The 15,711-nt window shown below is 37.4% G+C and overlaps 5 protein-coding genes and 1 pseudogene across 16 annotated transcripts in view; 4 read left to right on the forward strand and 2 right to left on the reverse strand.

Moving 5' to 3' along the window:
* The window catches only part of Pde1c (Phosphodiesterase 1c), an 83,768-nt gene that overhangs the window by 23,731 nt on the left and 44,326 nt on the right, over window positions 1–15,711 (reverse strand). For all 12 annotated transcript variants that reach the window (XM_018002104.2, XM_089465458.1, XM_089465460.1 and 9 more), the window contains one exon: window positions 232–465. In XM_018002104.2, the coding sequence (XP_017857593.2) occupies window positions 232–465 (234 nt within the window). The remainder of the gene's footprint in view (window positions 1–231; window positions 466–15,711) is intronic.
* Window positions 1,042–1,424, forward strand: LOC149269749 (serine protease inhibitor Kazal-type 1 pseudogene; annotated as a pseudogene).
* LOC108610197 (protease inhibitor 2-like) lies at window positions 2,062–2,467 on the forward strand. Its single transcript, XM_018002136.2, has one exon. It carries the CDS (start codon window positions 2,150–2,152, stop codon window positions 2,366–2,368), a length of 219 nt encoding a protein of 72 aa, XP_017857625.1. The 5' UTR covers window positions 2,062–2,149; the 3' UTR covers window positions 2,369–2,467.
* LOC108610195 (serine protease inhibitor Kazal-type 2) lies at window positions 4,330–4,971 on the reverse strand. Its single transcript, XM_018002134.2, has one exon. It carries the CDS (start codon window positions 4,653–4,655, stop codon window positions 4,416–4,418), a length of 240 nt encoding a protein of 79 aa, XP_017857623.1. The 5' UTR covers window positions 4,656–4,971; the 3' UTR covers window positions 4,330–4,415.
* LOC108610196 (testican-1-like) lies at window positions 6,306–7,179 on the forward strand. The gene has a single exon (XM_018002135.2). The coding sequence runs from the start codon at window positions 6,651–6,653 to the stop codon at window positions 6,870–6,872; it is 222 nt and encodes a 73-aa protein (XP_017857624.1). The 5' UTR covers window positions 6,306–6,650; the 3' UTR covers window positions 6,873–7,179.
* On the forward strand, window positions 13,229–15,233 carry Mal-B1 (Maltase B1). Its single transcript, XM_018002119.2, has 3 exons — window positions 13,229–14,486; window positions 14,553–14,899; window positions 14,964–15,233. Exons 1-3 carry the CDS (start codon window positions 13,290–13,292, stop codon window positions 15,178–15,180), a joined length of 1,761 nt encoding a protein of 586 aa, XP_017857608.1. The 5' UTR covers window positions 13,229–13,289; the 3' UTR covers window positions 15,181–15,233.

Below are 15,711 nucleotides of genomic sequence, written 5' to 3' on the forward strand. Positions count from 1 at the left end.
TCTACTCAAATTGTAGCTTAGTGTCTCTTTCTCTCTCTCTCTCTCTCCCTCTCGCTCTCTCTCTCTCTCTCTCTCTCTCTGCTTTAAGCTGAGCAACTCTTGAATATAGTCAGGGCCTCTGTACAAACTAAAAATTTTGAGTCTGAGGACACACATAGAAAGCTACGCCCCCCAACCCCGCCCCCGCTCAGTGTCGGCTGTTGAGGAATGTAAGGCTAGAGGTAAACTTACTTGCCACTTGACCATTTATTGTTGCATTGGCGCCGCCGCTGCTGCCCAGCTCACAGACTGTGGGACTCTGTTCACCGTTATTTGGCTCAGTTGTTGATGCTGCACCTGCACCACCACTGGACGCAGCTCCAATGCCGCCGACGCTGCTGCTGTTGCCGCCTGCACCTGCTCCTGCACCTGCACCGGCAATTCCCTCCTCCCGCTTAGTTGGCAGAGTCTCCGGCGTGCTGGCAACTGCAAGTATCAGAAAATAGAAATACAAATCGAGCTTAGAAAATGCATTTTATTCATGTTATAAATCTCCATTCAACAGGTGCCCATATGAGCGGGCTGTGACTGGAGCTAGCCTAGTCACCATCATTTGGATACGAAAAGGTCGACGGAAGCTCTTGTGTTAGAAAGGATTTGTATTTGAGTGAATGAATTACAATCAGCATGAAAGCTTGGGCCAATCAGGTGCACGAAGTTAAGCTAAATGAAAAGTCGGGATTAGATAATACTAAAACAGAAATATAAACATAGTCCCATAATTTCTCACATTAAACAACTTATTGATTTGTATAATGTCAGGTGTTACTTAGTCGGTGCATCCATAAATTCATGAGTTTATTTATTTGAGAAGAAAGAAGTGGGTAAGCTCTGATAATTGAATTAGTTTAGTACCAAGACTAAACGAATTTGGATGGCTTCACGCAACACTTGCTAAAGAATAGTTACAGCCCATATGGATCAAATTAACTACAGTTTCGGATTAATTATTAACGGATTACTCGATCTCAGAGCTTGGTAAAGGCCTATAAAAGCACTCCAGCAATAGAAAAACAATTCAAAGTTGTTTCAGCACTTGTTAATAGTTAATCATCATGCAGTTTTTCGCTGTTATCGCCCTCAGTCTGCTGATCCTGAATCCTGTCACTGCTTTCCCGACATGTCCCTGTCCTAAGATTTTAGATCCCGTCTGCGGCAGCGATGGCGTAACATATGTCAATGAGTGCGAACTGGACTGTGCTGCTGCGGAGGCGGCACTGAACGGTGTCCGTATATTCAAAATACACAATGGACCATGTTAAATGTTGAACCCAAATTGGATGATACAAACTTAAAAGTGAATTGTATTCTAATATGAAGCTAAATAATTATTAATACAATAATTATTAATAAAATAAATAAATAAATAAATAAATGTGCTGTGATACGATCATCAGTTTTTAAAAGGAGCTGCCAAGATATACTACTTTTCTGAGGTGGCGCAGATAGAGAGATTTTTACATTTTGCGTACGCTACAAATTTCAATTGAATTCTCCCTGAGTTTAGATTTATGGTTTCCGATTGTCCTTATATGTTCTGTTTGCTAAAGAATATGAGTTTTTGAGTGTAAAATACATCTAAAATAGCATTTGATTTTTGGATTGGTAAAAAAAAAAAAAAAAAAAAAAAGTCATGTAAAAGCATCAATCGGTCGGGCGGTATCTAAAACTGAAATTTAACGCCTGGAATGTTGTATAAATGTTGAATGATTTCAATGTCGTATGGTGATTTAAGGAATAATACAATGAAAAAGTCAATTTAGTAATCATGGCGAAATGACCTTCAAATTAAATGTGGTTTATGAGACGAATATCTCCATCCCGCTTCGACTATTCTGATTGTGATTTATTGATATATTAAGGATATCTTGCTCCGACTACTAAATACGCCCAATTGTCTGGCTAATTGCTGACGTATTATCAGGCAGTTATTGGCGGATTGGCCAGCCATAGAGCACTTAGAGCTGTTGTTGCTTTGCGTTGCGGCTTTTATCTATTCGAATATAAAATAAAGCTAGCAACTGTAGAAAGCTTTAGTATTGTCTAACCAGTCACCCAGTCACACAGTCACAGAGTCACCCAGTCACCCAGTCGACCAATTGCAATCGTTATGCGGCTTTGCGCTCTTATCGCCGTCTGCCTGTTGGCACTGCTCTCCCTCTCCACCGCGGAGGATCGGAGTGAGATTTGCGCCTGTACGCGCAACTTTGAGCTGGTCTGCGGCAGCGATGGCATCACGTATCCAAATCCGTGCGAGCTAAACTGCTCCGCCAAGCGTACAGCACGTCACGGCAATCCTTTGACTCTGGTCAAAGCTGGGCCCTGTTAGGTTCCGGAGTTACACTAAGATTATACAATCTAAAAATGTGAATTGTTCACTTCACACTTCAAGTTAAATAAATATTTTTCCGACTATTGCAAAATTCAATCCAAGTTAATTACTTTTTCTTTGCTTTGATTACATGTGAATAAAGAATTTCTAATTGATTTTGAATGAAGTACGACTATTTCGAGTCACGGTTTATCTCTGAGAAATTTCCTAGTGGGGCTCTCGGCTAAGGCAGTCCGAGTTCTTTAACAATTTGCAAGCCTATTAGAGAGTAATATATTGATTATTAACGCCTTGCAGGTTGTAAGAAAACAGAGCTAACATTTCAAGATAACTTTTGGAAGCTTTAGCATTCGTTTGCCAGTTGCCCAGAATTGTTCGTCATGCGGATCTGCGCTATTATCGCTATCAGCTTGCATATCCTAAGCGCTCTCACCCCCTCCAACGACGCTCAGCGGCCTACGTGTCAATGTGACGACAGTTTCAAAGAAATCTGCGGCAGCGATAACATAACGTATCCCAATTTGTGCATACTCAACTGCTTCGCTGTCGCAGCTGCGGGCTACGGCGTTAATTTGACTCAGGTGCATGAGGGACCCTGTTTGACTAACTGATTTCTGCTTATAGACAATTATTATAAATATATGTATATCCATTATAATATGGAAGATTCACACAAATTGTTGATTTGGATTGATCATTCGGTTGGCCCTACTCGACTCTCATTATTTTGATATCTTTATAGAAATGGAGTTCAGCAGATCTTAAATTCGCATGCCTATTGAGCTGTAATATATTACAGTTTTTAACGAAAACAAGGATCAAATTTGGTAACCATTTCTTTTATTTTACCATTTGCCAAGAATACTTTTCGTTATTATCGCCATACACTATACTAGACTAGACTAGATTTAGACCACTTAGACCAAAGTTAATCACTGCTAGATCTTGGATCTACGCGGGATCATACCATATAAAATATGTGAGCTAAATTTTTATAGAGTTCAAGTTTAAAAACAAAATTTTCGAATATTACAAAATTAATTCGTGAGAGAGAGAGAGACACAGGCATGTGTAAATAGTGAAATAATATTGTTATATAAATCGTATATCATATTTTTATAGATTAGAAGTTACGTAAGATTCGGTTTCGCCAGCTCCCAACTAATTACAGAATTCTAGCATACGTGTTTACGCCTATTTAGCACCTAACGTGAGATAATTGCGATTTTTCTCGGTGCCTCGAGTGCAAATATTTATTTGTTGTATGTATATTTTCGACAGATAATTTACCTTTGAATATTATATTTATTTGTTGAGTCTCATATCGTCATTGTGCTAGTGACATCAAGAAATTTTCTTATATATATTATAAATAATTTATCTATATATACATGTATACTTTATAATAAATATGTATACTTTATATAAATAAATGTTAATATTTGTGCTGATTTCCGCCTTCGCTTTATTTATTCAACTGCTCAACATATGTGGAAAGAATTCTAATTCTAACAATAATAAGAAACTCGTTATAGCAAGGGAATAGCGTGAAGAAATGTCAACGTGTCTTTAATTCGAGAAAGAAGATATTATACTATAGTTTAGTATAATAGGAAACAAGAATTACAAATACAATTACAAATACAAAATATTTATGTATTTTTGTAGAGTTGTAAAGAGGATGATTTATTTGCTCCGGTCATAATAATAAATATATAAATATATATTATATATTGTGCAGAATATTCTTCTAGTAGATTTCTAGCTGCATATGAGCTTTTATTCCGATTGAGCCTTGTGTATCTGAAGTGCTGTGCCCTCTGATTAATAGCTGTTTATACATTGCAGAGATAAAGCTAGTCACTATCAATAGTCGCTTCGAATGGTCTCTGCTGATAAGCAATAATTTTAGACAAATACATTTATAGTTTCCCCATTGACGGTGATTCAGCACGGCCTTTATAAAATATTATTCCATTTATTTTGAATTTTGATTATAAACTTGTGTTGGAATGAACAGATTTGAAACAGATTGAAAGTCCGCTTAGCAGTCTCCTGATCTGAGCAAATCCAAGCTGCGTCCAGCCCGCTCGAGTTCACGACGCGCACAGTCGTATAGACAGCGATTTGGATAGGAGATCAAGTTGCTGGCACAGACTGGATCATAGTTGCGAGGACACGGGCAGATTTGTTTAATTGCGGCCAGCTTCTCGTCCTTCGGATTGGCGCTGACAAACGCGGCCAGCAGCAGGCACAGGGCCAACAGCAATAAATTGTATTTCATTGTATTCGTACAGCAGGTTAATCCACTAGTTGCTCAATATTGATACTGACAATTGGGTTTTTTATTTTGGCTGGGCCACTTCCATCGGTTCGCTTGTATGCATGGCTCTTATCTTATCACAGGTGCTCCGTCGTTTGGGTAGTGTTTTTACGCCTTTTCTCTTGCTGCTTTAAATATTTCGGTCGAGCTTTATGCTCACATATTTGCTTAATATATTTAGGAATTTTCTAATTATTATTAGTTGTTGATGCTCTCTGATTGTTGCTTTTCGTTTTGCCAGTGATCAACAGCTGCTGCTTTGATTCGTGTTCGCGTTGCCAACTAATTGCATTCCCAAAAAGCTTTGCCACAAGCTTTTCATGTACTTAGAGATGCGCACGTGTCAAATTAGATAACGGCACCAATTCAAATGGAAGCTTCCTTCGACTATTATCAAAATACCTATCTGAACAGAAATGATAGGTATTTTGATAATATTCGAAGTGAAGTTTATATTTGAACTGGTATTATATATTATTGCTGATATATAAATTTTATAATAAAATAAAATTATATTTTATATTATATATAAAAAATTATCAATTTTGTCTTTGTCTCTGGGTTTCATATCACTTAAAGAAAGTTAGTTAAAGTGTCATATAGCTTAAATAAAGTTAGACTTTATGTTCAAATAATTATATATAAGATTCTAAGTTCCAGCTGGCTTCAGTTTTTGTCATTTAAAATTTTACAGCTTTTCTGATGAAGCTGAAGTAAATAACTTAAGTACGTAAGGTCAGTCTGCAAAAGCTTAGCATATATGATAATAGACTTATACAAAAAATATATTTAAATATATATTTTATTCTTTTTATTAATATAGGATATTTAACTGTCTTTGAGGTCTTATTTTTTACTATACTTTGCTTATAAGATATTGACTCACGCGCCCATCTCTAATACCAGTCTATGTATATGTATGCTCTCTTTGTGTCTCTCTCTCTCTCTCTCTCACTCTCTTTACACACTTGCTCTCTGTCTTCTTATCAGCATTGACACCTCCGGAAAAAGGTGCGCACTGGGTTGCCGCGATCGTGGCACAGCCCTTGATAATCGGCAGGTGGGAAAAAGTAATTTGGCTAAAATAATAGGTGTATCTCAGTTAGTTGGTGCGTTAATGATGGCCCTCAAGGCACTCGCTCACTTCAATTTGCATTTCCATGACAATTTCCATTACAATTTCAATTAATGGAATGCCATATTTATCGCGTATATATTCTAATTTATTTTGATGTCAATTTGTGCAGTCTTTTGTTGCCCAACTAAGTAGTTTTGATAGTAATTCACTCAATTTGTAGAGCTCGGCCACTGGGGAAATCAGACTGAGCGCACGATAACTCGTTCCGTCTTAGTTGCAAAATTGGCATAGCCATGCGCATTTCGAGTCTTTGGGCTGTCCGCTTGGTAATGCTGCTGCTGTTGGTGCTCCTCTGGCTGCATAGCTGGCGGGGCACACCCCAGGCGGAGGCCATCATCAATTGCCAGGCCCTGTAAATTGTTGGAGGCGCGCACAGCAAATGCAAACAAAGCGCTAAACAATTTCAATGAGACGAGACCACGGCAAAGTTATCATAGAGCAGGATAGCGTGGCGGATGGAATGCCACAGATGTTTTTGTTTTTAAGTGGAAGCACACTCTTATTCAAACACACACACACACACACACGCTCCCGCACACACACAATCACAATCAGAAACGAAAAAATAGTCAGCAATTTGTTGACTAATTAGCAAAACTGACGCATACTCAGAGACGTACTTGACTCAGCCCCAGCCCCGCCGGAACACGCTCTTTTCAGTTAAAAAGATTGCGTTTGCTTTGCTTTTGACGCTCAGTGTAAATTCAGCGCTCGACTCGTTGAGTCGCATCTCATCAAATCTTTTAGAATCTCGCCGTAGTGCACAGACCTGAGACTTTACTTATTCGTGGCTGCTGTTTAATTAGCTGAAAGTGAAGATGAAATCTCTGAGTTTGCTTCTGCTGCTCAGCTTTGTTCTAACTGTCGTTTGGCTTGGCCAGAGCGAGGCCAACTTTTGCCCCTGCAACCTCAACGAAAAGGTTCAGCTCTGCGGCTCGAATGGCATTACCTATACGAATCGTTGTGAATTTGAATGTACACAGCGAGAATACAGGGGACTGGGTCGTCAGCTCAGCATACGGAAGATGGGACCTTGCTAAGGTGGCGCCAGCATCTACGGTTATATTTTCCTATTGAACGTATATAATATATTTAATTATAAATATTTTTCTCATTTTATATATACATATATTTTTAATGACATTTTGTTTTTTCTGTTATATTTTTTTTAACACGATTTCCATGAGATATTTACAAAATATATTGTTATAACATATCTGCAAGAAATATGTTTTTATTTTATTTATTTTTTTTTAATATTATAAAATATGTCATATTCAAATGTTTTTTTTTTATTAATAATATCCAATAATAAAATATATTAATTATGATAAAGTGGTAAACATATATATATTTGTTTTTGTTTCACTGTTTCTAATTTATGTAGATATTAAAACTTTAACAAAATGAAATTAAATATAATTTTTTAATTTTTTTTAATTTTGACCGACTCAAAATTTACGGATCAAGTATTTTCTCCCCCTCCATCTACTATAAATCACTTTGCATAAATATCGATAAGAATATTTATGCAAAGTGGCAGTGGAAAAATTGATGGATGTGCTAAAACGTGGAAACAGGCTTAATTTGACTGGGTCTGATAGCCGCTTTCATTGAGCCGCGCTGAAGCGTGTCGTCGATTTATCGTTGTGTCCGTATGCAAATATTGCCATTAAATGCTAATTAAAAGCACCAACAACTACGCAACTACGTCATCAACAGGTTTGAGCTCGATGCCATTGAGTGGGAGAGTGGGAGAGGGCGGCTTCGATGCGTTGCTTAAATACTCGCCTCACGTACATCCATCAAATTGTGCATAATTAATCGAGCGACAGGTCGGTCGCCTGCAGCGGGGTGCGGGGTGCGGGGTGGGGTTTGCCATTTGCGGATTTGTGGACTGTGATTTATGAACTGCATTACGAACTACGTTTCGTTAATTGAATCACGATACGTGCGACACAAATGTCAAATTACTCAAATGCCACCGTGCAACATTCGGCGCGCAACAACAAATACAATCGGGGCACATTTATGAGGCACGAACATCGCCGAGCTGAGCAGAGCAAAACGGGACTACCGTTTGTTTTATGACAGGAAGCTGTCAGCCGCGTTAAATGAAGGGAATGTTATTAAAAAGATAATGCGCTGTCGACTCGGTTGATGACATGTGCTTTTATCTCTATGTGCTCATGGCTCATCACTGTGCAGAAAAACAAAATAAAAGTTGCCTAGGGTACACTTGGAAGCATGGAAATGCCATGCATAGAAGCGAGCCTAAAAATTACTTAATGCATCTTTTTTTTTTTTTTTTTTTTATCAGTCAGCTATATTACTTAGTTAGTCGGGCGGTAATTAGTACAATTCGCCTGAATCTAGTTTTATGGCTGCTATTTGGAACAATTAATTTTTTAGTCATCTGCTTTGAATTTTACATTTCAAATGTCATTTTCTTATTTTATTAATATTTTTATAAATATGTACATGAACTATTTGCAATGCCATAAAGATGAATGCGCTAAAGGATAAAATGCTTCAAAATTGCCTTGCTTTTATTAAATAACATGGAGAAATATAAATATATATACAAATATTTTTTTAAATTCTACGTCAAGAATAATTATTAAAAATTGCTAATATAATATAAATATGACATATATTTTATGCAATTTTTATTTTATTAAAATTTTTTTAAAAATTGTTTTTTAATTATTTTTATTTTATTTTGTTTAATTTAATTTAATTTTCGGTTAATTAATTCTTTTTTCTCTTATATTATATTATATTATTTTTTTAAATCTTATTTTATTTTTTTTTTACTTTATTTTTATTTGTATTTTACTTTATTTGTATTTGCATTTGTTTTTGTATTTATTTTACTTCCACTATTAACATTTCTGTCTCTAAATAAATATATATCCAATTCAAATTAAATTTTTAACAAATTTTTCAACTTTCATTCCACTGTGCCATTTTCTGCAACAGCCAAGTTAAATGCAGAAATTTACTAAGCTAGTTACGTATTAGTTGTTTCTATTTGCATTCTTATCAATCAGTCACAGCTCGGCTTTGCAACAGCTGTTTCGCATTATGACTTCAAACACAGCTGTGCATCTTAGCTAACGTTTCTTATTATTTCATAAGTACATATATATATAGTATATAAATTACTGAATGTGCTACAGAGTCTGATAATTTTTTATCTTTTCTTTTTCAAATGGGCATTCTACTTTTCTACTGCCTACTTTTCGGATAACACACAAATAGGATTATGACTTTGCTAAGCTTTCGAGACGAATTAGGTAGATATATACGCAAAGCTTATAAGGATTATTTATTTACATGTTATTATTGGACTCTCGCAGAAACAATAGTAAAATACAATTGGCATTGACATAACCTCGTTTAGTTCAAGTATTCAATATAAGCTTGAATATTTAATAAATATTAACGTTGTGCACCCGGCTTTTGCGCATGGATTAGTATTAATCTATCAAGGTAAATTGGATGCAATAAAAAAGTAACAACAAATACAAATACAAATACGAGCGTATTTGTGCTAATACCTAGTATAGACCTTTTCGTTGCATAGACAGCGAGTCCCATATTACACATTAGCAATCTGTACGATTGACAGCAAAGCTGGCACGCTGTTGTTGTAATCGATTTTGATAACAAGTGTTTGATAAGCGTAAACCTATTCACGACATCAAATGGCTACACAAATACCAATCAAAATACGAATCTGCCGTGTGCCTTAGAATCGAACTGAACCAATTTGCTGACGCTTAAGGGTTGTCGGAGCTGAATAAAATACGAGTAAATAGATATGAAAATCGAGACAGAGCGAAAAAAAGAACAACGAGTGTGCACCGAATTCGAATGCATACATCAAAGGGCCGACAATTTAATACCCTAGAATATATAAATTATTATTTAAATAAATTACATTATTTTTTAATAGAGTTCACTTGGAAAATTTTTTAGTTTTTTATAGGTTGACTTAAGTTTGATTTAAAAAAAAATTATGAAAAAATAACAATTTAGTTATTTGAATAATATTAAATTCAAATGTACTCAGGCTTGCTCTTACTCTTAGTTTTATACTACATGCAGCTAGAGCAAACAGCCTAAATAAGAATTTGATTATTCTTGTTTTGTTTGTTGTTTACGCTGTGTGTGGGTCAGTTTTACTAATCAATTTATGTTTATATACCATGTCGATGCACACATTAAAATAAACTAAATAAAATAAAATAACTGGCAAGCTGGCAAGTCAGACATTAAGATCTCGGAGGTACTAATTAATAAGCTATAACCTTTACCAAAATCAAAGAAATTTGAATTACAATTTCAGTATATTTAAACATTGTATTTGATTTAGATTTCCATTCTTTCTTTTTTTTTCGATAAAGGTTACAATACCCTTTGCCAAACTGTTTGTTTACAAGAGACCCAAAACATATGTTTGCAGAGCGTGTATTAAATATTAAATATGAATCAGATATTCGCAGCGAATTAATCACAGTATTTTCTTCACATTTTTTTTTGCCGACTCGATGACGGGTGAACAGTTTTTTTTTTTTTTTTTACCTTTTTTTTCAGTTTTATTTTTTTTTTTTTTTTTTTTTGATATGCCAAACTCGCTTTGCTTTGATATTATTAAATATTTACATATTAAAATATGTACTCGTAGGCTGCTATTTATTCATGTGGCTGCGGCCGCTGGAATCCAGGCTGCTCAAAAAAAAAAAAAAAAAAAAAAAAAAATTGTAAAAACGGCCTGAAAATTCCTTGGCAAGGGTCCGATCTGGGCAAACAAAATTTCTTGTATTTTTTTGGCGCTGTTTTGGTCGTTTTCCGACGCAATTCAATCAGTGTACGACATCAACGTAAGCCAACTCCTGGCGCCCTGACAGACAAACAGACTGACAGGCAGACAGGCAGACAGGCCGACAGGCGGACAAACGGACAGGTGACAGGCGACAGGCGGGATTAGTAGGCTGTACTCAACAAATAAAGTTCCGGATTTTTTTCAAACAATTTAACCTGTTTTAAATGTATGAAAATTGTTAGACAGCCGCACGTGTGAAGCACTTTCAGCAAGCCTCAAACAAGATAAGGAAAACTCCAAATCCAAATTGAATGTCAAACCCTTTTCACGTCATTTCCACGATTTTCAACGGAATTAATAAGTTGCGCAAAAAATGCTGCAAGTGATTCGGGGTTAGCACCAAAAAGTTTACGGATTTTCATCAAGTCTGGATATGAAGTTATTTTACATATATTCCCGCAAACATTTTCGACATTTTTCTAGTTCCACTCGTATGCCTCTAACATGTGCGCCTCTGCCCTAGGCAGCTGGCCTATACTACGAGCAGTATATATATTATGCAAGCAGCGCGCTGCTGAACAACAGTGTTGCAAAATGCTTTAATTAGCCAACCCAAGGCAGCAGCCCACTAAAAAGTGGGCGTGTGCAGCTGATGCAGCTCCCACGCCCCCATCCGCGCGCTCCATCCGCATGGGTGCGGAAGCGGCGGGCTTTTCCATTTTAGTGCACGGTCACGCAGCGGAAGTTGGCGATGGAAGGTGAACGAAATGAAAATGCAACGTGCTAAGTGGCGAGAGATGCGAAAAAGCCGACGTGACAGCACCACGAACAATCTGATAAACACGCTAAAAAAAAAAAGGTAAAGGTCGCCAAAGTCCATGAACACTTTACATAACCAAACACAGTAGCTTAACCTGCTACAAATTTAAAAGGGAATTTCTGAAGTTATCGATGGAATTTTCATTTGCATAGAAAACACTTTTGTTTAAAGTTCTTTTAGTTTAGTGGAGCATCATCCAAGTCATGCTACATCATTTACAGGGTAGCTATAGTCAATCAAAGGTTGTTTTGTGACTTGTTTGTATTGGTCAGTTAGCTAATACTTGAGTGATTACAGAAATGAAGGAACACATGTGCAAATATAAATAAGAAGCCTATCTTGCGTAAGCTACTTAGCTTATACAGGTTAATAAAAAAAGATTAAAGTATCTTCTAAGTAAATAAAAATGTTTATACAATGTTGCATAAATATGTGAATCAGCTGTCGTTGATGAGCTGAGAATGTTTAATAATAAAAGAAATTGTTTTTAGATTATATATAGACTTTTTAAACAAAGTTTAAAAATATATTTGTAGTAAATTCAAATGAATGTCAATTATTATATTTAATTATACAGTTTTAGAGTTGATTAAAAATCTATCAAATCTCTTTTTACTTTGATTTGCTATTGCTTTTCGAATCAAATATGACTTAATGTCTGAGTCAGTCTTAATTTGAGATTAAATCTAATCTCCAATGAGTAAATAAATGTTCTTCAAAATTTGTCAAAAAAATTTTTTTTTTAATAATGATTGCAGCTTTTCAGCTCAATTTAGTCCAATTCAAGCTGCGGATTACACAAAGTATTTCTATTCAAACATACTTTAGTACTTCGACAAACAACTCGCTGGCTGTGGTTTCTCCTAAATTGTCAGCAACTGTAGTTAAATTTTAATGTTGCATAATTGATTAATTAGCCAAAAGCTGAGCATGTCTTGCCCTCTGTGCCCTGTGGATGCCAGCTAAAAAACTTTTCTCTGCAACTTGTTAATTGTTTTTGTCAAATGTATGTAATTACCAAGTTTGAGCTCAGCCTGCGCGGAACTTGTTTACTTTTATATACCCCACATAATATAGCTGGGTGCAAGAGGGTATATTGGTTGCTTAATATGTGTATATGTATATGTATGCATATATGATTTAAGAGTGGGAAGGTAGAATGTCCTCTCATGTGCGTTGATGAGGGAGTAAGATCGACTTTTAGCGACTTTTAGTATTTTTTGTATTAATTAAGCATTAATTAGTCAACGAGACTTTGAATCTGGATCATATATTCAAGTGCTAAGCCTATTATCAGAATGACCTATTGACGTATGTAAGTTCCTTATTATTCTGACACACAAGTCGAAAATGCTCCTCACAGGGTATCCTTTAGTCGGGCACTGTTAACTATTGCACACTTGTTTACCCCTAAGACTGTGCTTCTGTAGCAAGCATTTAATATTCTCATTCAGCCGAGCAACACAAACAGAACAAATGCGACTTATTATTCTTCCCGGATGTTGTCCTAGTCACAAAGGTAGCAAACAATAATTTCAAATGCATTTCATTTTTCACTGTTTAATCATTTGGTATGCACTATGTCCTTTGTGTAGGCCAAATAAATAATTAATATATATGAATCTACAATGTAATAGCTGATGAACGCGTCCATCTGACCATCTGGTAAAATATTTAACTTGCAACCTATAGATTATTACATAATCAAGCCGGCATCTAATATTTATAAGCAGCGTTGGGGGCTATAAAAAGCCGTTAAGATCCACCGGATGCAAGAAAACCCGTACACAACTTTACGGAGCTCGGATGGCTTGGAAACTATTGAAATTAGCGCTATGCTTGTGCTGGCTGTTTGCCGAGACGCAGGCAGATTCGGCAAAGGATAAGAAGGCAAAGGAGGTGGACGACAACTGGTGGCGTCATGAGGTCTTTTATCAGATCTATCCCAGATCCTTCAAGGACAGCAATGGCGATGGCATTGGCGATCTTAAGGGCATCACCTCAAAGCTGCCATACTTTGTGGAGACCGGCATCACGGCCATTTGGCTGAGTCCCATTTACTCGTCGCCCATGGTGGACTTCGGTTACGATATATCGGACTACCGGGACATTTATCCGGACTACGGTACTTTGGATGACTTTGATGAACTGATTGCCACCGCCAATCAGCTGGGAATTAAGGTCATTCTTGACTTTGTGCCCAATCACAGCTCTGACCAACATGAATGGTTCAAAAAGTCCGCTGCTAGAGTCTCAGGCTACGAGGATTTCTATGTGTGGGAAAATGGAACTGAAGAGAATGGTGAACGCAAGCCGCCTAACAATTGGGTATCCGTGTTCTCTGGCTCCGCCTGGCAATGGCACGAAGAGCGGAATCAATTTTATTTGCGTCAATTCACCAAGGGACAGCCCGATCTGAACTATCGTAATCCTGCTGTGCTGCAGGCCATGGACGCTGTTCTGACATACTGGCTGAAACGGGGCGTGTCCGGTTTCCGTATCGATGCCGTCAACTATGTCTTTGAAGATAAACAGCTGCGCGACGAGCCCTTGAGCGGAGCCACAAGCGATCCCAACTCCGTTGATTATCTGACCCATATCTACACTAGAAATCAAGAGGAAAACTACGGCCTAATTCAGCATTGGCGCAAACTTCTCGATGACTATTCGGAAAAACATGGAGGTCCAGCGCGCATTATGATGACCGAGGGCTATGCGGAGCTGCCGCAAGTAATGCAGTACTATGAGGACGAGAATGGCGTCCAGGGCGCCAACTTCCCCTTCAACTTCGATTTTATAACCGAGCTGAGCTCCGAGTCGACGGCTCAGGACTTTGTCTTCACTATTCAGAGATGGTTGATCTACATGCCGCCAGGACACTCAGCCAACTGGGTGATGGGCAATCATGACAATCCCCGCGTGGCCTCCAGATATGGTGCCAAGTCGGTCGACGCCATGAACATGCTCTTGATGACTCTACCGGGCATTGGCATTACCTACAATGTAAGATGCCCGTCTGTACTTTCAGCTCATTATTTGCTTCTATTCGATTTCTGGTTCCTTGTTTAGGGTGAGGAGCTGGGTATGGAGGACTATCGTGACATTAGCTTTGAGGATACAGTGGATCAGCCCGCATGTGAAGCTGGTGAGGATAACTACAAGTGGATTTCACGAGATCCCGAGCGTACGCCAATGCAGTGGAGCGACGAGAAGAATGCCGGCTTCTCCACGGCCGATTCCACCTGGTTGCCAGTGCATCCCAACTATCAGGAATTGAATCTAGCCAATCAGCAGTTGGCACCGTCCAGTCACTATAAGGTCTACCAGTCCCTGATCAAGTTGAGGAGCTCTAAGGTGCTAAAGGACGGTACATATACTGCCCAGGCTCTCAATCGACGTGTTTTTGCACTCAAGCGGTAAGTGGGATACGATTTTGATAGTGCTATTTCCATCCTTTATATTGGTCTCTGTCACCTGCAGCGAGCTGAGGGGCCAGCCCAGCCTGTTGACCGTCATAAACGTGAGCAATCGCACCCAGCAGGTGGATGTCAGCGACTTTATCGATTTACCCAATCGCCTTACCCTCCTGGTTGTCGGTGTCAATTCCCAGTACAGAGTGGGCGAACGTCTCAAGCCAGATGAAATCAGGCTGACACCCCACGAAGGTTTAGTTATACAGCTTAAGCCCAGCAAGTAACTTAACGTGTTGCGAATGCTACAAATAAAGGTTATTATGAAAAATGTATCAAAGTTTTTCAGACGGAAGATTTTGATTTTGATTTGATTACTATCAAATTTGCGTTTAATTTGGGGATCTGAATCTAAGTATTTCGAGAATGCTCGAGTGACAACATTAGACATATATTCCACTTAATCTCTCTATGAATTAGATGGCATTCAACTGATAACATAGCGTGCCTTGAAATAGATCAGATGGTTTCACTCGGGTTTGATCGGACTATGTTTCGTATTTCAGCCTGAGCATATTATTATTATCATTATTTTTGATAAGACTAATACTATATAATTTGGGTTACATTTCAAGAAGAAACTTAAAAAAATACTAAAAATGTAATATAAATTTGATTTCATAAATATAACACAAATTACAAAAATAATTGCATTTAAAAGTAATTAAATTACAATATACTATATTTTGTAGAGGAAATCTATGTTGATAGAGAGCCTTCAGCATTGCATATTTATTGTATTAATTTAAGCTTTAGCA

This window comes from Drosophila arizonae, chromosome 3 (assembly GCF_054131065.1).
Source record: "Drosophila arizonae isolate 15081-1271.41 chromosome 3, UAZ_ARI_1.0, whole genome shotgun sequence".
In the NCBI taxonomy this organism is placed as follows: Eukaryota; Metazoa; Arthropoda; class Insecta; order Diptera; family Drosophilidae; genus Drosophila; species Drosophila arizonae.